Source organism: Thalassophryne amazonica, chromosome 23, assembly GCF_902500255.1.
Source record: "Thalassophryne amazonica chromosome 23, fThaAma1.1, whole genome shotgun sequence".
Classification (NCBI taxonomy): domain Eukaryota; kingdom Metazoa; phylum Chordata; class Actinopteri; order Batrachoidiformes; family Batrachoididae; genus Thalassophryne; species Thalassophryne amazonica.
Genome location: NC_047125.1, coordinates 7696595 through 7723684, shown reverse-complemented (window position 1 = coordinate 7723684; position 27090 = coordinate 7696595). Strand labels below are relative to the sequence as shown.

The following is a 27090-nucleotide window of genomic DNA, read 5'->3' as shown; positions in this document are numbered from 1 at the left end:
GCTTTGAAGGTCCCAGTGAACACAGTGGCCTCCATTATCTGTAAATGGAAGAAGTACGGATCCACAAGGACTCTTCCGAAAGCTCACCGCCCTTCTAAACTGAGCGACCGGGAGAGAAGGACCTTAATCAGGGAGGTGAACCTGATGGTCACTCTGTCAGAGCGCCAGGATTCCTCTGTGAAGAGAGAACAACAGCCTCTGCAGCAATCCACCAATCAGCCCTGTATGGTAGAGTGGACAGACAGAAGCCACTTCTTAGTAAAAGGCACATGGCAGCCCACCTGGAGTTTGACAAAAGGCACCCGAAGGACTCTCAGACCATGAGAAACAAAATTCTCTGGTCTGATGAGACAAAGATTGAACTCTTGGTGTGAATGCCAGGCGTCATGTTTGGAGGAACGCTCATCACCTAGTCAATGTACAGAGACATCCTGGATGAAAACCTGCTCCAGAGCGCTCTTAACCTCAGACTGGAGTGACTGTTTATCTTTCAGCAGGACAATGACCCTAAGCACACAGCTAAGATATCAAAGGCGTGATTTCAGGACAACTCTGTGAATGTCCTTGAGTGGTCCAGCCAGAGCCCAGACCTGAATCTGATCGAACATCTCTGGAGAGATCTGAAAATGTCTGTGCACCGACGCTCCACATCCAACCTGATGGAGCTTGAGAGATGCTGCAGAGAGGAATGAGCAAAACTGTCCAAAGATAGGTGCACCAAGCTTGTGGCATCATATTCAAGAAGACTTGAGGCTGTAAATGCTGCCAAAGGTGCATCAACAAAGTATTGAGCAAAGGGTGTGAATACTTATGTACATGTGATTTCTTAGTTTTTTATATATAAATTTGCAAAAATAATTATAATAAAAAAAAAAACGTTATCCATCTTGTCATTGTGGAGTGTTGTGAGTAGAATCTTGAGGGAAAAAAATTAACTCCATTTTGGAGTAAATTCATTTTTTTCACATAACAAAATAGAAAAAGTGAAGCACTGTGAATACTTTCTGGATGCAGTGTAAGTTGTATTTTATATAATAAAAAATGTATATAATAAAAAAAATTGTCCCAGTCCATCCAGCTGTAAATTGGCTGGAAAAGTAATCTGTGTCAGACCTGCTTCCCTTCCATGGGAAGTCCTAGACATTCATCTGCTTCACACTACAGAATACAGTCTGATACATACTCTCAAAAACACAGTCAGTCTGATTTTGGGACTCAGGCATTTTTTCCCCAAATACGCACAGGTGACCATCTTTGGTGAGAGTGCAGGTGGGGCTTCTGTAGGATTCCACTTGTTGTCTCCGGACAGCAGGCCAACCTTCACCAGAGCTATCCTTCAGAGTGGGGTCCCAAACTGTCCCTGGGCCACAGTCAGCCCAGCTGAGGGTCGCAGGCGAGCCATGCTGCTGGGAAAACTGGTGGGCTGCAATGGGGGAAATGATACGGAGCTCGTGGACTGCCTTCGGAATAAAACTCCACAAGAGCTCATTGACCAGGAGTGGCAGGTAATCTGAACTCGATCTGTAATCCCCCCAGTCACAGTCTGTTTGATCTGTTTTAGGGCCCTGTCCCACTGGCGTTTAGGAGGATTTGCGGATGGAATGCGCACAAATGTGGCCCACATCCGCCAAACAACCGCAATAACCATGTAACATTCCTGTATGAGTCGGCCGCAATCCGAACACGTCCGTGATCATCCGCAGAGGCACGCATGTCCGCAGCTAGGATTTTTGAGCGGCTCAAAAATCCTGCTGCGGATGAGATCCGCATCACTGCCTGAACACATACTGAAGACATACGCAGGACATACACAACCAACGTGCCGCATATCCCCTGTCATCCGCTGATATCCGCAACCGACGGGTTGGCGCGGCTTGGCGGCGGACCGGGACAGCGTGCAAAACAGATATGACGCGTGCCCAGCACGGCCACATCACGGTCGCAAATGGTATGTCGCGCATGCAGACAGAGTGGGCACGGATGAAGCGAGTGCATCATGGCTGCTGTGCCCCTCATGGGGGCGCCTCCGCGGTCGCCTTCGCTTCTGTTCCCTGTTATATCCGCTTTTCTTCCTCTTGTATTCGCTGATCCACCCCGGGACATTTGTCATTTCCGCCCACCTTTGTTGCGGACGCTCAGCTTTTGTCTCCTCATTTCATGCGCAAATCCTCCTAAACGCCAGTGGGACAGGACCCTTAGCTTTTGTTGTTACTCTGATTACTTGATCTGTAATCCCCCCAGTCACAGTCTGTTTGATCTGTCGTAGGACCCTGTCCCACTGGCGTTTAGGAGGATTTGCGGATGATAATATTTAGCTTTACTGAGCCCAACGACAATGGAAAAAATACTAAAGCCTGGAGGCCTACAAGTATGCAATGATTGTTTTTCTCTTTCTTTTGGGAGGATGCATTTGGCTACATCTGAAAGCAGACATGTTAATGAATGGCACGTATTAATCACAACTAATTATGTGAAAAAACTAAACTTGTGGTAGAAAACATACCTTTGAAGTGATCACAACCAGCATGCCCTCCTTTATCACCGGCGGCTTCCCAGTGTCAGAGTCTGTTCTGTTGATCGATCTTTTCCACTGTTTTCTTCTTGTAATTTCTTTTGGAATTCTGTGAAACTTCAGGCTCGTTTGTTTGCCTGTGGTCAGTATTTTTACATCAGTAAGTGATGCATTCCTGTTTCGATGTTGATTGCTAAAGTGTTGTGTAAACACTATGGATGATGATGGTCGCAAAGTAGCTGTGCTGATAGCCAGGCTATGTTAGGAGCAGGATATCCCCGGAAGTGACCTTGGATTGAATTCTCCTGTGAGATGCAAGTCTCCAGCACGAGGCCAAGCTGGGGACCTGGTGCCCCAGTTACAAGAGTCAAGTTTCCTTTGTCTGTTAACCCCTTAAGCCCTAGCGCCTATTTCACCAAAATCACACACCCATACATTGTGATTTATTTCTCAGCTTGTACAAGGTCAAAAATGCAAAACTTGGTTTAGCTAAAAGACAGGTCCTAGGGGATGTTGTGGATGCAAAATAATTGAAAGTAAATAATACTTGGTAGGCGTAAATGAGGTTTTTTTTTTTTCCAAAAAATGATTTCCGATTTATGTCTTTATTTGCTTGGCGTTTCTCCTGTGGTTAGTTGATATGTGACTGAAGTGGATACTTTTGTAGAGGAGACTTCGCTTGACATTTTGATGTAAGCGTATGTTGGTGTCAGCACTGGTTAGTTATGAGTGTTCAAATGTTACAAAACAGGGCAAGTCCCCAAATCTAGGGGCTCTAGGGTTTAAGAGGTTAAAGAACTTTGTATTTGATGTAGGAATAACCGCTTTCTACACAACGTCACTGTAACATTCAGACCTTTGATAACCAAATGGGACCTTCAAGACCAAACCAAAGTTGTGACATAATGAGAGGGTTCACACTGCCAATTTACATACCTAAATATTTACATTTTCATCAGTTTTGATATGGGCTTGCTGCAGAGTAAATAGATCAGTGGTATAAAGAGCTGGGTTACAAATATGTAGACCTGAGTTTGATTCCCAACACACTACCTGCCTGTGTCCTTCAGTTCAATTTATTTATATATCCCCAAATCACAATACCACACCCCAAAAGTGCTTCATAAAGCTACGGTCTGACGGTGGACAAGACACTCCATCTGCATTTTTTTTTCAGCTATAAATGGGCGACAGCCTCGGGATAGTAACCTGGCGTCCCGTTTAGGTGGAGTCATAGAGCCACATCCAGTTCAGGCTGCAGCAGTCGGAGATGAGCCGTGTTTGGAGTTTTTGCTAATTGAGTTGAAAGTCGTGCATTCTGAGGCTACCTTAAATAATCTGGGGTAAAATTGTAGCATTTGGGGGTGTAACAGGGATTAAAGTTCTTCATCACTATGACAGATTTCTGTTAATTGGGCTGCCATGGCTACATGTGAGATCAATGCAGACCCGATGAGAATTTTAAAAGAATCAAGAATGTTGGCTGCTGGTGCTTTTTGGCTGCGCACCAGGTCTCCATCTCCTCCTGCACGCATGGGAGCAGAGGGTGACTGCAGTGCCATGCAGGAGCAGAAACCACCGCAGAAGTTAGTCAGTGCAAGTGGGAGGACCCGGAGCCGCTCGTCAAAGGTGGAGTCACTGAACTGCAGTGTGAACATGGCACCAAACCCGCATTTTGTACAGGCTTTCGGTCCAACCCTAAAGGCTTCTGGAAGCAGGTGAGCCACGCCATAAAAAAGCGGCAGGGAAAGGTGTGGGTGGACAACCATGCACTGGTGATGGCGTGCAAGCATGCGCTCTGCGGTGTGCATTTCAAATTGGACACTAGTAGCGCGGTGGCAGTGACTGGGAAACTCCTCCACCGCTTTGGAGGTCCACCCCAGTGGCACTGCAACTCCGGACCATAGACTGTGCGTGTGTGTGTGTGCATAACGCTGCATGATCCACGGGGCGTGTGCACTTAGTGCCGCTGGACAGCTTCACTGACAGTTTTGCTGGCAGTGTGCCATCCTGTCCCCTGCGTCAGACGGAGCACCTTTCCAGCAAACTTTAATTTCTTTTTCACTTCAGGAGCACAACGCAACTCAGGACACCGTAATGGTTGGATTATCACATGGGATTCATTTTGTATTTTGGGTGAGAGTATTTTGGGTGTATTACTGATATGTGGGGACCGGGGAGATACTGTATGTCATCTTTTGATGACTTTTGTTTTAAAATGAGTGGGGTTTTACTTTTCCGGCTCCATATCTGTTGCAGTTACAGTTCTTGCAAGAGTCCCTTTGCAGTGACTGACAAACCCAGCAGTTACATTCCATCATTCAGTGGAAATCAGTGTCATTGTGTTTTGTCGACATTTTGAAAATACCACTTTACTTTTGTGCAGATCTGAAATGCAAACCCAGCTCTTGAAGTGGGTGAACACCGAAAGTATGAGTGCACAGTGTTACTCCATTAAACCAGCATCTTTGCTGGAAACTCAGACAGCTGCTGTACATTCTCTGACAATAAGATACAACTACCTGATGTGGTGTTACTTTGATTTTTATTTGTTTTGTTGATTGGACTATGATGGTGTTTTACCCAGAATTCACTCCGCTGTTGTTAAGTGGATTCAGCAATTGCATAATATTTAGATTCTTCTTGTCATTCAGGGAGTTACACGACAGACATCTGTGTCATTTTACAGTCACATGGATTGACTCACTCCTACGTTGATTTATTTTTTTATATTGTTCTGCGCAGGTTCTGCCATGGTCGGCGCTTTTCCGATTTTCCTTTGTACCTGTTGTGGATGGGGAGCTCCTTCCCGACACCCCGGAGGCCATGCTGAGCTCAGGCAACTTCAAGGACACCCAGATCCTGCTTGGGGTAAACCAGGATGAAGGCACATACTTCCTGCTGTACGGCGCACCGGGCTTCAGCAAGGACAATGAGAGCCTCATCTCCAGAGAGGACTTCCTGGAAGGTGATGGTCATTCAGCCAGAGGAGCCGTGCTGGAAAGAATGCCATCTCAAGAATACCGTACTCCACAGAAAGCTGCTGAATTCAGTCTTAAGTAGAAGCAGAGCACGTTTGTCACAATTGAGCATAACTGCCAAAGGTTATATTGATTTTTAAAAAAAAAATCTATTTTTATCTAAATTTACAATTAAATATGGTTAAAATTCAATCTAATATGGTATTCTTTGTAAGTACATCTTAAGTAAGTCTTAGGGCCTTTGTTATGTGTCGGACGCAGCTCGGAGAACCGACCAGCGTTTGAAGGACCCAGTATGAAATAAGCAGAGCACGGTTCAAAGGCTAACTGAATTTAATACATAACAGTGATAATACAGAAAAGTGCGGTCTGGCGTGGTGCGCTCCCAGCAGCGCTAACGGTCCGGAGCCAGAAGCTGTTTCGGACCGAAGGACCCCGCCGACACCCCCCAGGTGGCCGCAACAACCGAGTCTGTGAAAGAAGGAACCATTATGTGAGTCCACACTCTACACACAGAACACTTAAAGGTGTACAAACAGCAAACACTTCCTGGCTTGATTGCTGATCAGCTTCCAACCTGCGGGCATGGAACATCCAGTTCACAAAACTCCACCGCAGTGGAAGCTGATACATGACTAACAAACAGCTCAATACAATAAGGTGTGAGGGACACCACATTTACTGACTGTATAACTGTTAGTCACAAAATCTAACGTACCTCAGGAAGTGTGCTGACGAGCGTGAGACCTCACCCCCTCCTCTTTCACAGACTGTGCATCAAACCTGGACGTTTCTCAGCATCCGCTGCTGATGAGATGGCTCCCGAGACGACGATCTCACCCGTCTGGTCACAAGGTCGAGTCTCTGGCAAATACACACTGTGCACTCCAGTCTTAAATGCCAACATGCTCCAATCCATCCAGATGCACCTCAGCTGTGAGTCCTGACGAGTCGCAGGTGATCAGGGTGAGGTCCTGACAGCCTCAGCAACACAGCCACTCAGTCCCAAATGCACGCCACCTGGGAGGAAAACAAACAGACAAACAAACCGGCAGCCAGGCCCCCCCCAGCCATATAACAGCCTTATATAGGCCCAGAAGCCATTTGGTGATGGTGATAATCCACCGGATTAAATGGAGTGAAGCTGATGAAAGCCTCCGCCTCCCCTCAACAAGATGCAGGTTACTTCCCCAGCGTCTTTGCCATGGAACCCATTTACAGCTGAGTGGACTGGGATAATGTCTTGTCCACATGTGATTGAACGTATGTCACCATAATGGCAGCCAAACTCCTCTTCCCTCTGAGTTACCTCTTAAATATGCAGAGTGATTGGAAAAATTAAACATCTATGGCTTCCAAGTTATCTCGTGGGCATGCACACACAAACAAATCTGGTCAGTGACTGATCTTGACAACGTAGCTGTTGTGAAGGTGTAGGAACACGGACCCACAACAGGGGGCGTTAAATGAACGGGCAATGGATAAGCCAAACAGTAACAATTTAATGTTGTAGTGCACAACGAAATACAATCACAGTTTAGGTACCACTGAATTACAGATTTGAGTGACGTGTGGGCAGGCTTGAGGATAGGAGACATCCGTCCTGAGCCGAGCCGGATCCCACACGGCCTTCACCGCCAACGGATCTGAAGAACACCGGAGCCGCCAAGTCCTGGGTCCCCAGGTGGTCACCGTCTCCTGCTGTCAGATCTGGTACTGCTGGCAGAGAACAGAAAAACAGTATTGATGAGTGTGAGTTCGCACACTCAGTAATCCCACAGTCTGTATTCTTTTGGGAGGGAGCACCTCCACCTCCAATCACACACTCGTGCAGCTCCTGTCTAACCACTTATCTGGATGGAGTGTGGAGCGAAGCCGTCGCTGATCACACCAAACACCAATCCAACGGATAAGGAACACCACAGGAATACGGCTGCAAAAAGAGTCCAGACTATAATGCAGGTTCACATTTAGCAGAGAAATTACCTCTTCTGATAGCTGATTTCTCGGCGGGGAGGTGGAGTTGCTGTCCGGCCTTTATGGTGGTGGTGATGTGATGTGGATGAGTGACAGCTGGTGCTGATAACGAGTGACAGCTGTCACTCCCGGTTGCTATGACGCCCTCTCATGCTTGAAGCCCGCACTTCAAGCAGGGCGCCATCTGGTGGTGGTGGGCCAGCAGTACCTCCTCTTCAGCTGCCCACACAACAGTAGCACTTTGTGAGTGGGAATCGGCATAAATTTTGGAAATGTCCTATGTGCTAAATTAATGCCTGTGCTACCTTTTATAAGTATGTTTAATTAGCGTGTAATTCAGTTCCATATGGTTTATATGTATCGATGTGTACTTAGCGTTGCGTTGTGGTCCTCTTGTCTGCTAGGTGTGAAGCTGAGCGTTCCTCATGCCAATGACATTGGTCTGGAAGCAGTGGTGCTGCAGTACACTGACTGGATGGATGAGAACAACGGAATGAAGAACCGCGATGCTTTGGATGACATTGTAGGTGACCACAATGTCATCTGCCCACTGGCCCACTTTGCTCGCTCTTACGCCCAACACAACTCCCTCAAGTCCAACATGGGCGGACTCAACTCTGGAGCAGTCAACAGTGCAGGAAATATGCAAGGTAAGCTGCTGTGTGTGTGTGTGTGTGCGCGCGCGCGATTATCAGCTTTTCTTCTTTTAGCAACTTCTCCTCTGAACATGCTCCAGCAGAAATATTTGCACCAGATAGCTGTTTATAAAAGAACCCTAAACTTCAGTCCCAACTTAATTTCAGCCCCTACGGGGATGGGATAATATGTGTTTTCCTCACAATAGCATTTTATTCTCTTGTGCAAAGGCACAGTATGGATAACCTGGAATATGTACAATACTTCAAATTTGAATTTTAAAAAGGTTATTACTAATTAATTACTAATCAGTCAGTTAATGATTAATCAAACAGTATTAATTATTACTATTATTGATTAATTATTATGAGTAGTAGTATTGACATTAATTAATTATTAATACTGTTAATTATTATTATAAATTACAAATTAATTAAATTAATTAACATGACGTGTTGTGTGGGCCGCCGAAGAGGAGGTACTGCTGGCCCACCACCACCAGAGGGCGCCCTGTCTGGAGTGCGGGCTCCAGGCACCAGAGGGCGCTGTCGCCTCACAGGAGCAGCCAGGGTGACAGCTGTCACCCATCACCTGAGACGAGACAGCTGATATCAATCAACAGGGAGGTATATCAGCAGGACGGCATCTCCACCTCATTGCCGAGATATCGCTTTACCAAGGAGGTAACGTATCTAGCCGATTATATCAACCTTAATTACCTTTTGCCTTTATACAGAGAGAGAGGAGAGCAGCAGGAAACAGTATTTGGATAAGTACTCACACTCCTGCACTTTAGTGTTTTCCTGACAAGAGGTGGAGGTGGTGTTCCACCCTGTGTGTTGCTGGGTGCAGCCGCACCCACACCTGACTGTTTTTGTTCCTTGCCAGCAGTACCGGATCCGACGAGCAGAGGCAGTGGCCACCTGGGGTTCGGGACTTGGCGGCTCCAGTATCCCCGGGGTTCGGTGGCAGAGGAAATCGGGTGGTTCCGGTTCGACTCGGACAGACGTCTCCTATCGTCGAGCCTGCCCACACGACACCTTTGGAATTCGGTTACTGCTGTATTTGTAATCTGTTGTGTGTGTTGTGTGAATTCACAACAGTAAAACTTTGTGATTTGACTTTCTCCATTGTCCGTTCATTTGCGCCCCCTGTTGTGGGTCCGTGTTCCTACACTTTCCCAACAGGATATCTCGGCCAACGTCATGGATCCCGAGGGGCGTCAACCGGCTGTTGAACGGCCAATGGAAGAACAGGACGCGCAGGCGTCCGCAGGAGGGGTAATCGGTGAGTTGCAGCGGATCCTCTCCGCTTTCACCACTCGGTTAGATTTGATGACCGAGCAGAACGTCCTCCTGAACCGCAGGGTGGAGGCTCTCGCCGCGCAGGTGGAAGCGCGCCCCCCGGGCGCCGCTGCGGCTCTCCCTCCCGTAGACCCTGTGCGTAACATTGACGTTCCACTGGTCGTTCAACGACCCCTCCCACCTTCCCCTGAAGCATACATAAGCCCCCCAGAGCCGTACGGAGGCTGTGTGGAGACGTGCGCGGATTTCCTTATGCAGTGTTCGCTCGTCTTCGCACAGCGTCCAGTCATGTACGCGACCCATGCTAGCAAGGTAGCTTATGTAATAAACCTGCTTCGCGGCGAGGCACACGCTTGGGCTACAGCGCTCTGGGAACAAAAGTCACGGCTCCTTCAGACATATGATGGGTTTGTGAGGGAGTTCAGAACCGTGTTCGATCACCCCAATAGAGGAGAAACCGCTTCAACTGTGCTACTGTCGATGAGACAGGGGCGTCGGCGCGCAGCTGCCTATGCAGTCGACTTCCGCATCGCGGCTGCGAGGTCCGGCTGGAATAGCACTGCCCTCCGCGCCGCCTTTGTAAACGGACTGTCATTGGTTCTTAAGGAGCACCTGGTGGCTAAGGACGAACTGCGGGATTTAGACGGGCTCATCGATCTTGTCATACGATTAGACAACCGGTTAGAAGAACGTCGGCGGGAACGAGACGAAGGGCGTGGCCGGGCACGCGCCGTCCCTCTCTCTTCCGGATCCGACCGCGCTCCGTCTTCCCCACGCTCCACGGCCCCTGCGCTCTATGGGGCCACAGCTCCCCCTGCTGACGAAGCTAAAGACACGAGTAGGGCAACATTTAGGGCACCAGATGCACAGAGGAGGCAGGCCCACGGAGCTTGTTTTGTTTGTGGCTCGACAGAGCACCACGTAAGAGACTGCCCCGAGCGGTCAAACTCCAAACGCCCGCCCCTAGAGACAGGGCTAGGGGTGGGCCAAGACATTCACGTGGGACACACCCACATTGCCACACGACTCCCAGTCACGATCCTTTATGAGGACTCAACCCTGAAGGCCCCAGCACTGGTGGACACGGGCTCTGAGGGGAATCTGTTGGATAGCAGATGGGCTAGGGAGATAGGGCTCCCTCTGGTGGCGCTTACCTCGCCTGTACAGGTTCGGGCACTAGATGGCTCCCTACTCCCTCCGATCACGCATAAGACACCACCTGTAACTCTGGTGGTGTCAGGGAATCACCGGGAGGTGATCGAGTTTTTTGTGACTCAGGCCACCTCCCGTGTGGTTTTAGGATTTCCCTGGATGTTGAAGCACAATCCCCGGATTGATTGGCCGTCCGGGGTAGTGGTTCAGTGGAGCGAGACCTGCCATCGGGTGTGTCTAGGTTCCTCGGTTCCTCCCGGCTCCCGAGCTAAGGAGGAGGTCAGAGTCCCGCCCAACCTGGGGGCGGTGCCGGTGGAGTACCATGACCTTGTCGACGTGTTCAGCAAGGATCTGGCGCTCACCCTTCCCCCCCACCGTCCTTATGATTGTGCCATTGATTTGGTTCCGGGCAGTGAGTTCCCGTCCAGCAGGCTGTACAACCTCTCACGGCCTGAGCGCGAATCAATGGAGACCTACATCCGGGACCCCGATGGGTGCAGGTTTCTTTTTTGTGGGTAAAAAAGACGGCGGTCTTCGTCCATGCATTGATTATAGGGGGGTTGAACGAGATCACGGTTCGCAATCGATACCCGTTGCCCCTGTTGGATTCAGTGTTCACGCCCCTGCATGGAGCCCAAATATTCACTAAGCTCGATCTTAGAAATGCGTACCACCTGGTTCGGATCCGGAAGGGAGACGAGTGGAAGACGGCATTTAACACCCCCTTAGGGCACTTTGAGTACCTGGTCATGCCGTTCGGTCTCACAAACGCTCCCGCGACTTTCCAAGCGTTGGTTAACGATGTCTTGCGGGATTTCCTGCACCGGTTCGTCTTCGTATATCTAGACGATATACTCATCTTTTCTCCGGATCCTGAGACCCATGTCCAGCATGTACGTCAGGTCCTGCAGCGGTTGTTGGAGAACCGGCTGTTTGTGAAGGGCGAGAAGTGTGAGTTCCACCGCACATCTTTGTCCTTCTTGGGGTTCATTATCTCCTCCAACTCCGTCGCTCCTGATCCGGCCAAGGTTGCGGCGGTGAGAGACTGGCCCCAACCCACAAGCCGTAGGAAGTTGCAACAGTTCCTAGGCTTTGCTAATTTCTACAGGAGGTTCATTAAGGGCTACAGTCAGGTAGTTAGCCCCCTGACAGCCCTGACCTCACCAAAAGTCCCCTTCACCTGGTCGGATCGTTGCGATGCCGCGTTCAAGGAATTGAAACGGCGCTTCTCGTCTGCACCTGTTCTGGTGCAGCCCGATCCTAGTCGCCAGTTAGTGGTTGAAGTGGACGCCTCGGACTCAGGGATAGGAGCCGTGCTGTCCCAGAGCGGGAAGACCGATAAGGTCCTTCACCCGTGTGCCTATTTTTCCCGCAGGTTGACCCCAGCCGAACAGAACTATGACGTCGGCAATCGAGAGCTCCTTGCGGTGAAAGAGGCTCTTGAGGAGTGGAGACATCTGTTGGAGGGAACGTCCGTGCCGTTCACGGTTTTCACTGACCACCGGAACCTGGAGTATATCAGGACCGCCAAGCGGCTGAATCCCAGGCAAGCCCGCTGGTCACTGTTCTTCGGCCGTTTTGACTTCCGGATCACCTACCGTCCCGGGACCAAAAATCAAAGATGCCTTGTCCCGGGTACATGAAGATGAGGTCAAAACGGAGTCGTCGGATCCCCCGGATCCCATCATCCCGGAGTCCGCTATCGTGGCTGCCCTCCCCTGGGACGTGGAGAAGACCGTCCAGGAGGCCCTGACACGAGACCCGGACCCCGGAACCGGACCGAAGAACAAACTCTACGTCCCACCAGAAGCTAGGGCTGCAGTCCTGGACTTCTGTCACGGTTCTAAGCTCTCCTGTCATCCTGGGGTGCGAAGAACCGTGGCAGTCGTCCGGCAGCGCTTCTGGTGGGCGTCCCTGGAGGCCGACGTCCGGGGTTACATCCAGGCCTGTACCACCTGCGCCAGGGGCAAGGCCGACCACCGCAAGACATCGGGATTGCTACAGCCGCTGCCCGTGCCTCATCGCCCCTGGTCTCACATCGGCCTGGATTTTGTCACGGGCCTCCCGCCGTCCCAGGGAACACCGTCATCCTCACGATAGTGGACCGATTCTCCAAGGCGGCCCACTTCGTGGCCCTCCACGAAGCTACCAACGGCCCAGGAGACACCGGACCTCCTGGTCCACCACGTCGTCCGTCTGCATGGGATACCATCAGACATCGTCTCCGATCGCGGTCCCCAGTTCTCCTCGCACGTCTGGAGGAGCTTCTGCCGGGAACTGGGGGCCACGGTCAGTCTCTCGTCCGGGTATCACCCCCAGACCAACGGGCAAGCAGAACGGGCCAACCAAGAGATGGAGCAGACCCTACGTTGTGTGACAGCCGCGCACCCGACGGCCTGGAGTACCCACCTGGCCTGGATCGAGTACGCCCACAACAGTCAGGTATCATCAGCCACCGGCCTCTCCCCTTTTGAGGTGTGTTTGGGGTATCAGCCCCCGTGTTTCCGGTGGTTGAGGGAGAGGTCGGTGTGCCCTCGGTCCAGGCCCACCTACGGAAGTGCCGTCGGGTGTGGCGTGCCGCCCGTTCTGCTTTGTTGAAGGCCCGGACGAGGGCGAAGAACCATGCAGACCGGCGGCGGACCCCGGCTCCTACGTATTGTCCTGGGCAGGAAGTGTGTTGTCCACCAAGGACATTCCCCTACAAGTGGACTCCCCAAAACTGCAGGAACGATACATGGTCCGTTTAAAATTCTCAAGGTCATCAATCCCGCCGCAGTGAGGCTTCAGCTCCCGGCCTCACTGCGGATTCATCCAGTGTTCCATGTTTCCAGGATAAAACCTCATCACACCTCACCCCTCTGCACCTCCGGGTCCGGCACCACCTCCTGCCCAGATCATCGACGGCGAGCGGCTTGGACTGTACGCCGGCTCCTGGACGTCGACGGATGGGCCGGGGTGTGCAGTATCTGGTGGACTGGGAAGGGTACGGCCCCGAAGAGCGCTCCTGGGTGAAGAGGAGCTTCATCCTGGATCCGGGCCCTCCTGGCCGACTTCTACCGTCGCCACCCGGACAAGCCTGGTCGTGCGCCAGGAGGCGCCCGTTGAGGGGGGGGTCCTGTTGTGGGCCGCCGAAGATGGAGGTACTGCTGGCCCACCACCACCAGAGGGCGCCCTGTCTGGAGTGCGGGCTCCAGGCACCAGAGGGCGCTGTCGCCTCACAGGAGCAGCCAGGGTGACAGCTGGCACCCCTCACCTGAGACGAGACAGCTGATATCAAGCAACAGGGAGGTATATCAGCAGGACGGCGTCTCCACCTCATTGCCGAGATATCGCTTTACCAAGGAGGTAACGTATCTAGCCGATTATATCAACCTTAATTACCTTTTAGCCTTTATACAGAGAGAGAGGAGAGCAGCAGGAAACAGTATTGGATAAGTACTCACACTCTGCACTTTAGTGTTTTCCTGACAAGAGGTGGAGGTGGTGTTCCACCCTGTGTGTTGCTGGGTGCAGCCGCACCCACACCTGACTGTTTCTGTTCCTTGCCAGCAGTACCGGATCCGACGAGCGAGGCAGTGGCCACCTGGGGTTCGGGACTTGGCGGCTCCAGTATCCCCGGGGTTCGTGGCAGAGGAAATCGGGTGGGTTCCGGTTCGACTCGGACAGACGTCTCCTATCGTCGAGCCTGCCCACACGACACCTTTGGAATTCGGTTACTGCTGTATTTGTAATCTGTTGTGTGTGTTTGTGTGAATTCACAACAGTAAAACTTTGTGATTTGACTTTCTCCATTGTCCGTTCCATTTGCGCCCCCTGTTGTGGGTCCGTGTTCCTACACTTTCCCAACCAACATGATTGCGATGCGTCGAAGAAATCTGCGACTTCTATTTTCTTTGCATCTACGCAGAAAGGCAAGAAAATAAAAAGAGCAAACAGGCTACTGCAACAAGTTGCATGTCGGGGCCATGTTAACAAACTGTGAAGACGGCAGTTGACACGGGCAGTTTTTTTTTTTTTCTCCTAAGGTGGAGGGGTGTCTCAATTCATAGGGCTAGAAGCATACCCCTTCACCTTACCCCTTGTTTTAAAGGGGTAGGGTAGGGCCAAGGGAAGGGGAAGGGGTACAAAAGAGATTGAAAAAATAACTTCTTCCTCTCTTTTCCTTTTCAATGAGCTGTCTACCTCTACTTGTTGACCACCGGGCGTCCAACCTGCAGTGGCCAGAGTGGATGGGAGTCATCCACGGCTACGAGATCGAGTTTGTCTTTGGCCTGCCTCTGGAGAAGAGACTCAATTACACTGTAGAAGAGGAGAAACTCAGCAGACGAATGATGAGATACTGGGCCAACTTTGCACGAACAGGGTGAGAAAATACATGAGTGAGGTGAACCTTAGAATGAATTACTTCAGGATTTCCATGTAACTGTGTCAACTAAAGGAGACGGGCTCAGAGTATGTCATCAGCCCTGTTTGTTCTTTAGCGAGCAACATGTCTCTAGAAAAATGGACAGACTTCAGCAAAATCTGTGCACGTCCGTAATGCTTCTGAAGTATAAATGTGACCTGAAAGACAAAGTCAAACCAAGAACTAAGAGCTGCAGTTGTCTTTCAGAGCGTCTGACTTATTTAATCACTGCTTCAGCAGCATCGTGGGAAATCACTCACTTGTCTGTTTGATGTTTTTACCTACCACCCAGATGTTGTGTTCCATTATCTTTCCGTTTGATAGCTGGAACCTTCCTTGTCATTTATTCCACCTCTTCCTCTCCCATAGAAACCCAAACGTGAACCATGATGGCTCCTTAGACAACCGAAGGCGCTGGCCTCTGTTCACCATCAGCGAGCAAAAACACGTTGGCCTGAACACTGAACCACTGAAGATCCACAAGGGCCTGAGGAACCAGATGTGTGCTTTCTGGAACCGCTTCCTGCCACGCCTCCTCAACATCACCGGTAAACACCTGCTGCTGGCAGCTCCTTCTTCTACTACTACAAAATTTTCCATTTGAAATTTCCTCTCCAGTTATTCACAGGTGGTGTTCAGTGCTGTTGTAGCGGTTACTAAATCAGTAAACAGTGTTTATTATATCTTGTATTTATGCTCGAGCAGATGACTATAATGATCGTAAGAACAGATTTTTCCAAATGCTCATTTGTATAAATACCCTAAATCACAACAGAGACTCAGATCTGTTCATGGACCCAAACTTTTCATCACCAGCTTTGTTTATATTATTTATTTTTTATTATTTTAGGTAACTTTGTGGTTATGTTATTTCCTTCTAATTGCATTTTGAACAGCCTTTATTTGACCAGGAACAACGTGATTTACAGGTGTATCCCAGCCCCAAAACCAGATTAACAGCATACTGTGTAGTATGGATGCTAGACATTTAAAACACTGAAAGGTTAGAAATTCATTACTTTTACAACACAGTTTGGTGAAGTATGTGGTACTCAGTACTGCAGTAAATGGAAAAAAAAACATGAAATAATAGTTTAGTTTTTTATTAGAAATAGAAAAATTATGGCACTCTGTCCCAAAATCCAAATTAAAGGGGGTTTGCAAAGTCTGCTGAGTACCGAATGAATGATGAAGAGTTTTAGAGGTTTAATGGCTGATTAAAGTCTTTAGGAGGATCTTTGAATACAAAAAGATGTCAGGATTCTAGTTTTATAATAAAAATGACAGAATGTGGAGGTCGGATTTTATTAGGTTAGTGTTAATGAATGAATGACCCATGAATGAATGAGCAAAAACTGGTCAAGGTGTCCGTAATTCAGAACCAAAAGTAAGCACATAAGACACAGACACGCTGGTGTTCAGCTGGTGACCTGGCTCTATACCAAATCTATAAATTCACTGAGGTCAGGCAGCCAAACAGACCTCAGCATGTGAGGGTTTCTAAAAAGTATGGTACTTTGTTCAGGACCTGTACTTTGGGTGACTTGGCCATTACACACAACATGAGCTGATTGGAGACTGATGTCTGGCCTAACTGTGTCTATACAGAGGACAATGAGGAAATTTCAGGCAGGTGTAAAGTCATGTGACTCAGGAGGTGGGCGTGACAGGAGGTGTGGCATAAACCATTAGTGACAGTCAGCAGATAACCTCATTGAAACAGATGGATGCAGAGAGTCGCAGACCATGTTCACAGTGGGAACGACTGTTTAATTTAAAACATATGTATAGTTTTCTGTTTCATCTTCGAGTTCACTCAGTATGAATATGTTTGATTATATCAAGTCTGATTTGTCACATGCCAACAAAAACGGCTACAGCAGTGGCCTCTGGCCCTGATCTAGAAGACCATCTGCCCTGAGTGTTTCCAGTGCTGAGTGTGACGTGGAGGGAGAACCTGTGAGGTCTTCACAGTGGATTTTGACCTTTGTTAAGGATGAGTTGTGCCTCCAGTTCATGCATGGATTGAGTGCTGGGTTCAGTCATGGAGTCCAGTGCCTTCGTCAGTGAGGAAAGGATTGGGTTTGCGATTATCCTGGATTATTAAGATTAGGATCAAGGCTTTCAATAAGGCTTCGGCCATCAGATGCATCTTTTGACATGTATGTTTGAGAAAAATTAGTTCTGTGAAAATATTAAAACTGGTTTTAACATATTTAGAAGCAGAAGGACCCTGTACTTAAATAAGCACGTTGAGACTGAAATTCTAACTCACTAGGTGTAATCATCAGTCGTGTGCAAAAAGTAATTATGACTCCAGGATGATCGACTTAAGACTCACCAGAATCAGGTTTACTACTATTCTACTTAACAGTATAGAATAGATCAAGAAAGCCCTGTAGCCTGCTGACTTCTTTTTCACCTTTGGAAATAATGTTGGTCTGCATTTTGAGAACGTAGGCCATGTGTCCAGCTGGAAGAGCTTTGCCTGATAAGAGAGCAGCGAACCCTAAAGTTTTATACATGTTACAGTGAAACCTTAAAGTCTGTAATGACGCATGTTTTTAAGAGAAGCGCTGCACGTCTCTTCATGTCCTTTGTCTGCCTGATTGACTTTTCAGACAACATAGACGAGGCCGAGCGTCAGTGGAAGGTGGAGTTTCACCGCTGGTCTTCCTACATGATGCACTGGAAGAGCCAGTTCGACCACTACAGCAAACAGGAGCGCTGCGCCGATCTGTGAGAGTTGCCAGGGCGGATAAGAATCAAAGCGACGACCGCTTTCCTCCATAGTCCCTCAGTTAAGACAGACTTCTTTTACGGACATTTCGTTGTTGTTTATTATATGTGTCTCTACACACACAAACCCAGGCACTGTTCCTTTTTATATACTATTTTACTATTTATTTACATGTTTGTTACAGTATTTGTGTGTGTCTGTGTGTGCGCGCGCATCACCGTGGCGTCAGCAGGCTATGGAGGGAACTTGTCGTCAATATTAAGAAATATTAGAAATGTCTAGATGTGTCATTACCTGTGCACAGTGTATGTGCGTGTGTGGCTTGGACCCCCACTCAGTCTAACAACAATCTCAACAACGCCATAACGTTGCACACTCACTGTTTTCTTGACATGAACCTCCTGAAGGCAGCAGGTCACTTTTGCTTTCACCGGAGGTCCAACTTTAAAGGGTTTCAGGGTTTTTGCTTTTGGATTCTTTGTGTTGATGACCACTTTTCTGTACGTACGGACAAAAGCAGGTAATTGAGATCCCACTGAAGGGGCGGTTGGACAAGAACCAACTGAAATCTTCATTTGCATGATCTCAGACTGTGAGAGGCGGGGCATGTTTAGGCAGCGTCCCAGCTAGCTAACTGTTTAGCCCAAAACTGGTCATAGATTCTTCTTAAACTGGGTGGCAGACCTGAAGATAATCACATGCCTCTGTGAGACTTGTAGCTGATTCATTAAGCTTATAATTGCCGTGACGTCACCACAGCGCTCTTATCATTCACTGTCGTGTTTGGATTTGTGGTCGCAAGCAGGAAGTAGCGAACTGCTAACCAATGAGGTCAGTTCTTTAAAAGGAACCTGATCAGCAGCCGGGAAAGAATCATTCAGTGCACTGACCAAAGATTTCTGAGTTTGACAATGCATTCTGGGAACTTTTAAGGAGGCGCTGTGTTTGTCTAAACCGCTGACTAAAAGGATTTATTTAATTTGATTAAATTCCCTCCTTAATAATGTTACTTTCTTCAAAATGACTCCTCTCTTCCCTCTGTTCCTCTCCATCTTTCTCTCTCACCACTCTGTCGTTCACTGTCTTCTTTCTGTTTAATCTTTCGCCTCAGATCTTGTCTTTGTTGTCTTCCCCACCGTGTCCTACCCTCTCCTCTTTTTCAGCTGGCTTCTTTTCCTGTGGTGATGATTTTGTACCTCTTTAACTTGCTCTTGTCTCAGTTGCATTTCTCTTTTCCATCCCTCCTTCTGCGTCCCTGCCCCCTTTCTTCTCTCCATCTCTCTGCCTCTCTCTCCTTGCTCCAGCACTTTCGTTAGCCTAATGGAGACAGAGTAATTCACTCAGCGGCGGGATAATGTGACAGAGCGCTGGCTCAGCCTCCGGCCTGCCAGCATCCACCGCTCGGCCATTTGGAAGGAAAATGGAGGTTTAAAAAAAAGCTGAGTGATGCGGCAAGGAGGCAGAGATGGGGAGGTGGTAGGAGGAGAAGACGCAGAAGGAGAGGTGGAGCTCTGATGGAGAGATGAAAAGACAGGCAAAGAAATGGAGCGTTACATAACTGTTATTTGGAGGAACCATGTGTGCAAACGTAGCTTCATATTTATTGGGTAAACCAATGTGGTAGTGATTAAAAAAACTAGAAAACATTCAAAATGATATTTCACTTGAAATGCAGCTGACAGCCAGCTCAGGTGTTGTAGGAGCTCGCCCACAGTTTGATAGCATCACTTCACTCCAAAAATGATGGCAAACTGACATTTTACTGTAGAGCAGCCGAAGGGACTCACTTACTATAAAGACTTAAAGGTGTAATTTCACCCTGTGCAGAGAACAAAGCAACACTCCTTCTGTGCTTAGAGCTTTTCTCTTTATGGTTTACATTCCCAGACTGGACGTGCATGCAGGTTTAGTGAGTGAGGTTTCTGTCTGTACAAGTTGCACTTGAGTCCTCCCTGATGAAACCGTAGTCTCTCCCCATGTTTATACAGACACAAGTACTCACTACTCACCATATGATTACTATGATTACTTTACAAGGTGGTGGATGGCAGCAACTTGACAGAAATGTGAACAAAAAACTAATTCATTCATAGTGTAGAGAATTCATGGGGGGGGGGGGGGGGGGAGGGGTAAATGGTCATTATCCAGCATTATTGACAGTACCCAGTTTTGGAGCTGTTAAAAAAAGCTATGTTCTTTTAAAGTACTGTAAAAGCACTTTTAAGTCATCATTCATGCCACTAATATGAAAAGTTCTTGGTTAAAGCCACTTTAAAAATGTATCTATACAGGTTTAAAACCTGTCACAAAAAAAAAATCTGCAAATTTTACAACTGGCAAAGGCAGAAACTTTACTTTTTAAATAACTAAAGCAAGCAATTGATTTATGAAAATAGGTTTGTTTTTGTGTCAATCAGTTAACCAGTTCATCCATTCAGCAGTACAGTTCTCCTTTTATTTTTCTTTTAGAATATATATGAAGTAGAATTTTCATGCGTGCAAAGTTGCACAATTTGGGATGGTTTAAAAAGGGAAAAGCTATAAAGTTTTTGCTACTGAAGTTGGAATATTTTCAGGAATCATATAAGCATAAAGTTGTGTTTTCCAAAGCTAAAAAGTCAGTATTTCGAAAATAAAACTAGAACGCTGTGAGAAATATCTCTTTGCATTGTATGTTGTTGGGGTCTCTTCGTACAAATATCGTGGTGTGTTAGCAGACTGTAGTACTAACGCATGGCTAATCTACGGTCTGGAGATCACCATCAAAGGGAGTCTGTTCAGATCAGAAATGAATGAAATGTTTTCACTAATGACTAAGTACGACATCTTCCCTAACATTAGCACGTTATCATGAGAACGTAACGGTTCAGACTTTTTCTGTTAATTTCTATGATGTGATTCCCCAGAATCTTTTATCTGTAGATTTGCACCTTGATTCTCCCATTTTGTCAACATTATAACTTAAACCTGTCAATAAAGGTTTGTTTAACAAGCTTGAGTCAATAACGCAGTTTAAATTAAAGATGGTTACATTACAGTGACTGTGCAGAACAACAATCACGAAATGTCAAATGAGAAACCAGCTCTAACTCTTACTCAGCCGACTTGCGCTATTGATTTGTGTCCTGGGACTTTGGCTACCTTCAACACGTGTGTTGTCTCCTGTGTGTAATTCGCTGTATGTCGGTCAGACCGCGGTCGGGCTGATGTTTCCCTGTCGGCATGTGAAGCTCCTGTTTGAGGATTGTTGTAGTCTGCTGTAGCTTTAAATAAGTATAAAGGATTGTACCCCATGTTCAAAATACCAGAATGCATGTGTGACTGCGGAAGTGACTGCTCTCCCCGGCACCCCTCATCCAATGGAAGACCCTACTTAAGCCCCGACTCCTCCCTACCTTGTGCATGTCCTGATGTCAGCCGCATCTTTACCTAACCAAACCTGGACTGTTACTTCATCGATGTCATATTTGTACATTTGAATATAGCTGATTATCAAAGTGAGTAATATATCTCTAATGGTATGTTTGATGTTAGCAATAACATGAATACAGCAGTAAAGGATTATATTTTATATTTAAATGCCGTGAAAAGTTAGTGTAGCGATAAAACAATGATGATGGTTAGCGGTTGTGTTTTTAAAAGCAATATTATTCTAAGTATAAAGTTTAAAAAGAAGAGTGCCATAAATGTTGTATTTCTGTTTTCAGTCTTCTGCCTCATCGCTGTTAGTTCCAGCCTCCAGTACTGTAACTGTCGAAAGCTTCTGTAGCTTCCAGTGTATCATGAATGCTGACTTGGTTAACCGATAGCAACCAAAATAAAGACACCCTGCTGCTTCTGTCAGTCTGGACCTCTTACGTCTGCAAGTACATCATCATTAAAGTTCATAAAGACCACGGTTTTTGTTTTTTCAAGGGGGACGGGAAGCCGTGCCCTCGGGTGGGCCACAAGTGGGCACTAGGGGTCCAACAGACATGTAAATAAGATGTTTGAATTACATTTGTCTTTAAAGCTTTTTGTAAAAAAACGGAAATCTGCTAAACATCAAATATTTATACATATTTAAAATGTGTGAGTACTTTGCACTTGTGATGAAGCTGTAAATGGGTACCGGCCTTGGCTGGGGAAGTAACCTGAGATGGACTGACATCCTCTCCAGTGGGCTGGGGGGGGGGCATTGTCATAGACTCCCATGCTGTGGTACCTCTGGATGTATACCATCACCAGTGGGCCTCAGGGCCTGCGTAGGACTATGTGAAAATAGAAGCAAAAGTGTCAGACGTTTGTAAAATTCTGTCAAAAACATCTCTGTCCAGCAGATCTTATTGGATTCCAACCTTGTGGAAAATTTCCAGGCCAGTCAGAGGTGTGTTATAAAAACCAGATGCCAAAAATGGTTCTCTGCCTTTTTATAATGAAATCCTTTTTAAATTTCTAGAAGCTGGTTCCAGACAGATGTGGATAATCTTAGAAAGGCCCCCTATGTCCCTTGCCCAAATATTGGAGGGAATATCTTGGCTAAAAATGGGATTGTACTAGGCATGTGAATTCCATCACTGACAACGATTCGATGCGCATCTCAATACGCGACTAGCGATACGATACATATAGCGATACATGATGATACGATTCACTCCTGTTCCCGATTCAATGCAATTTGATATGTATTTGATGGTGATTTAATTACTCACAATGTGATAGGATGTGATTCAACATGATACAAAGAAATTATAGCAAAAATTAAAATAGAAAATAAGCTGCAATTCAGTATGGTACTATGGTATTCTTCAGATTCTACGAGAGGCAGAGAATTTGTTTTACTCCTTATAAGCAGCAAATTTACCAGATTCAGCATTAAGGAACAGAAATCAGTTCCCTCATATTTGGAACCTGTTTGATCACACTGTCAGAACTTAAACAGTAAGACAACGTCATTCTCAGTGAGTGACTTAAAGTGAGTCACTCACTGACAGAATACCGTCTTGGCAAAAGTAATTTGAGATACTTTTTTACCAGTTGTGCTGAGTTGGGCGCAGCGGCAGCCATGGCATTCTTTCCAAATGATCTGCATCTTGTCAAGTTTCCTATCTTTTAAAAATATAATACCAAACGCCTGATTGAAATGTTTTAGGTGTGTCAAAAATCTCCTAAAACTGCTTGTTTCACCAAATAAGCCAAGGATGATTCGTGTAATTGAAAGGTACAAAAGCAGTGGTACTTTAACCACATTCTGCCGTGTGTTGGTGATTGATTTTAACAATGGTTGAGAACCTATAAATCAATAAATACAACAAACAGGCACTGATCTGGATGTGTGCAGCACGGTGGCTTAATGGTTAGCACTGTTGCCTCACAGTGAGAATGTCACAGGATCGATTCCCACCTGTGGCCTTTTTTTATGGAGTTTGCATGTTCTCACCGTGTTTGTGTGGGTTCCCTCCGGGTGCTCCGGCTTCCTCCCACATCCAAAGACATGCAAGTTAGGTGGATTGGAGACTTTAAATTGTCCGTAGGTGTGACTGTTTCTTTGTCTATATGTGACCCTGCAACAGACTGGCGTTCTAAGCAGGGTGTACCCTGCCTCATGCCCTATGACTGCTAGGATAGGCTCCAGCACTCCGTGACCCTTACTTGGAGGAAGCGGTCGAAGATAAGTGAGTGAGTGATCTGGATGTTAAATGCCTGAAGTCAAAATACACTTACTGTACCTCAAATACAATATTATTAGCAGATAATTCTCAACGATATCCTGTGTGAGTATTGACCACGAGGTGGTCGCGTCCCTTACACCCGTCAATGATCCTGCTGTGGTCCGTCTGTCCCGGAGAATTATAGTTTGTCATTTATTTCCTCATTTTATTGAGAATAAGAAATCTCTGCCTCTAAGAACATTTTGCTGTGACTTACGAGATCTGTCCATAAAGTAACGGTCCTTTTTATTTTTTTTCAAAAACTATATGGATTTCATTCATATGTTTTTATGTCAGACATGCTTGAACCCTCGTGCGCATGCGTGAGTTTTTCCACGCCTGTCGGTGACGTCATTCGCCTGTGAGCACGCCTTGTGGAAGGAGTGGTCCCGCCCCCTCGTCGGATTTTCATTGTCTGGAAATGGCAGCTTAGAAATGATCCAGTGGTTTGTGCCGCGACGTCGCAGCTCGGAGCGCGGCGCACCGACCGTCCTTAAAGGCGTCCTTAAAGCTGTAGTAACAGTCCTTATTCTCTGTGAAGCCTGTAAAATTTTCACCAAAAGCCAGATAAATTTTTCAAATGGTTTCCAGGTGCCAGTCTCTAACAGCTTCTGAAAAAATTCTGATGGAAAAAAGTCCTTTTCATTCCGCCATTTCCAGACAATGAAAATCCGACGAGGGGGCGGGACCACTCCTTCCCAAGGCGTGCTTCCAGGCGAATGATGTCACCGACAGGCGTGGAAAAACTCACCCATGCGCACGAGGGTTCAAGCATGTCTGACGTAAAAACATATGAATGAAATTCATATAATTTAAAAAAAAAATAAAAAGGACCGTTACTTTATGGACACACTACGTAATTCTTTCGATATGTTTGCAAGTGGGCACATCTACAAGTAGGACCTTAAATACAACAAAAACATTGCCCAATTATACCATTCAGAAGCTTTAGTATTAACTCCACCCAATATGTACAACCCCTGGCAAAAATTATGGAATCACCGGCCTCGGAGGATGTTCATTCAGTTGTTTAATTTTGTAGAAAAAAGCAGATCACAGACATGATACAAAACTAAAGTCATTTCAAATGGCAACTTTCTGGCTTTAAGAAACACTATAAGAAATCAGGAAAAAAAATTGTGGCAGTCTGTAACGGTTACTTTTTAGACCAAGCAGAGGGAAAAAAATATGGAATCACTCAATTCTGAGGAAAAATTATGGAATCATGAAAAACAAAAGAACGCTCCAACACATCACTAGTATTTTGTTGCACCACCTCTGGCTTTTATAACAGCTTGCAGTCTCTGAGGCATGGACTTAATAAGTGACAAACAGTACTCTTCATCAATCTGGCTCCAACTTTCTGTGATTGCTGTTGCCAGATCAGCTTTGCAGGTTGGAGCCTTGTCATGGACCATTTTCTTCAACTTCCACCAAAGATTTTCAATTGGATTAAGATCCAGACTATTTGCAGGCCATGACATTGACCCTATGTGTCTTTTAGCAAGGAATGTTTTCACAGTTTTTGCTCTGTGGCAAGATGCATTATCATCTTGAAAAATGATTTCATCATCCCCAAACATCCTTTCAATTGATGGGATAAGAAAAGTGTCCAAAATATCAACATAAACTTGTGCATTTATTGATGATGTAATGACAGCCATCTCCCCAGTGCCTTTACCTGACATGCAGCCCCATATCATCAATGACTGTGGAAATTTACATGTTCTCTTCAGACAAAACAAAAGTTCCTGCATTCATCACCTTTGCCCAATGCAGATTCGAGATTCATCACTGAATATGACTTTCATCCAGTCATCCACAATCCACAATTGCTTTTCCTTAGCCCATTGTAACCTTGTTTTTTTCTGTTTAGGTGTTAATGATGGCTTTCGTTTAGCTTTTCTGTATGTAGATCACATTTCTTTTAGGCGGTTTCTTACAGTTCGGTCACAGACGACTCCAGTTTCCTCCCATTCGTTCCTCATTTGTTTTGTTGTGCATTTTTGATTTTTGAGACATATTGCTTTAAGTTTTCTGTCTTGACGCTTTGATGTCTTCCTTGGTCTACCAGTATGTTTGCCTTTAACAACCTTCCCATGTTGTTTGTATTTGGTCCAGAGTTTAGACACAGCTGACTGAACAACCAACATCTTTTGCAACATTGCGTGATGATTTACCCTCTTTTAAGAGTTTGATAATCTTCTCCTTTGTTTCAATTGACATCTCTCGTGTTGGAGCCATGATTCATGTCAGTCCACTTGGTGCAACAGCTCTCCAAGGTGTGATCACTCCTTTTTAGATGCAGACTAATGAACAGATCTGATTTGATGCAGGTGTTACTTTTGGGGATGAAAATTTCCAGGGTGATTCCATAATTTATTCCTCAGAATTGAGTTGAGTCCGTATTTTTTCCTTCTGCTTGGTCTAAAAAAGTAACCGTTACTGACTGCCACAATTTTTTTTTTCTTGATTTCTTATAGTGTTTCTTAAAGCCAGAAAGTTGCCATTTGAAGTGACTTTAGTTTTGTGTCATGTCTGTGATCTGCTTTTTTTCTACAAAATTAAACAACTGAACTTGCCAGGGGTTGTATAACTGCTGAATCTTCCATGGTTTATCTAAACTGATGACCCCCTAGAAACCTGATATCGTGAATAAAATTATATCTTGTAACTATTATGTTCAAGTAACTCTGTAGAAATTAAGTAGTTATTCTATTGGACTCAAACTTAAAGCTGTATGTAACTTTGTACTCTGAACTGTAGTATTTGTAGTGTACTGTTGATTCTGATGCCTACTCCATGCCGCTTGGCGGTGGTAATAGTGTATTTTATTGTTGGTCACTAAAAAGGAGAAAACTCACACTTGCTATCTTCAACTCTTACTCCAATTAAGGGTGTGGGTCGGGGGGAGTTGTGACCATAGAGCTAAAATACTAGAGCTGAGATTACTTTCTTTCTGTGGTATATTTTCCACCATCTTAGCTAAGAAGTTGTAGCAATTTTATAGTCCAGTACTGTACAAAATGACACAAAGTTTCACGACTCCGGATATCTGTCAGTACCAGCATCAAGAAAAATGACAAACAGAAAAATAATTATTTCCATAAGTGAGACTGTACTTAAGCCTGATAGGTGCCTGTCAGATAGTTTTTTTTGGGGGGGGGGGCGGCGCAATTCTCCTTTAAGTAACAATAACAGATTTTTAGAAAGTGTTCTCAGCCTCATCAGTCAGGGGAGTATTACATGTAAATATTGTATGTTGAATTAAAATGAATAAACATTGACAATTGTTTGTGTATATATATATATATATATATATCAATTTCTTTTTTTTTATATAGCGCCAAATCACAACAAACAGTTGCCCCAAGGCGCTTTATATTGTAAGGCAAGGCCATACAATAATTATGTAAAACCCCAACGGTCAAAATGACCCCCTGTGAGCAAGCACTTGGCTACAGTGGGAAGGAAAAACTCCCTTTTAACAGGAAGAAACCTCCAGCAGAACCAGGCTCAGGGAGGGGCAGTCTTCTGCTGGGACTGGTTGGGGCTGAGGGAGAGAACCAGGAAAAAGACATGCTGTGGAGGGGAGCAGAGATCAATCAGTAATGATTAAATGCAGAGTGGTGCATACAGAGCAAAAGAGAAACACTCAGTGCATCATGGGAACCCCCCAGCAGTCTACGTCTA

General features: G+C 46.3%; 1 protein-coding gene and 1 long non-coding RNA gene across 3 annotated transcripts in view; one reads left to right on the top strand and one right to left on the bottom strand.

Moving 5' to 3' along the window:
* ache (acetylcholinesterase) overlaps nucleotides 1-19145 on the top strand; it is a 52008-nt gene extending 32863 nt beyond the window's left edge. Inside the window, exons 4-9 of one of the 2 annotated variants that reach the window (XM_034164195.1) lie at nucleotides 1245-1505; nucleotides 5258-5480; nucleotides 7875-8124; nucleotides 14737-14925; nucleotides 15337-15515; nucleotides 17589-19145. In XM_034164195.1, coding sequence (XP_034020086.1) covers nucleotides 1245-1505; nucleotides 5258-5480; nucleotides 7875-8124; nucleotides 14737-14925; nucleotides 15337-15515; nucleotides 17589-17710 — 1224 coding nt within the window. In that variant the 3' untranslated portion in view covers nucleotides 17711-19145. Of the gene's footprint in view, nucleotides 1-1244; nucleotides 1506-5257; nucleotides 5481-7874; nucleotides 8125-14736; nucleotides 14926-15336; nucleotides 15516-17588 lie in introns of those variants that run through there. The other variant, XR_004558883.1, reaches the window with a different exon arrangement.
* Nucleotides 19146-20069: 924 nt separating this feature from the next.
* Nucleotides 20070-20848, bottom strand: LOC117504699. Its single transcript, XR_004558884.1, has 2 exons — nucleotides 20468-20848; nucleotides 20070-20425 (listed from the first exon to the last, which is right to left on the bottom strand). It is a non-coding gene; the product is annotated as an uncharacterized LOC117504699 (long non-coding RNA).
* Nucleotides 20849-27090: the final 6242 nt, after the last annotated feature.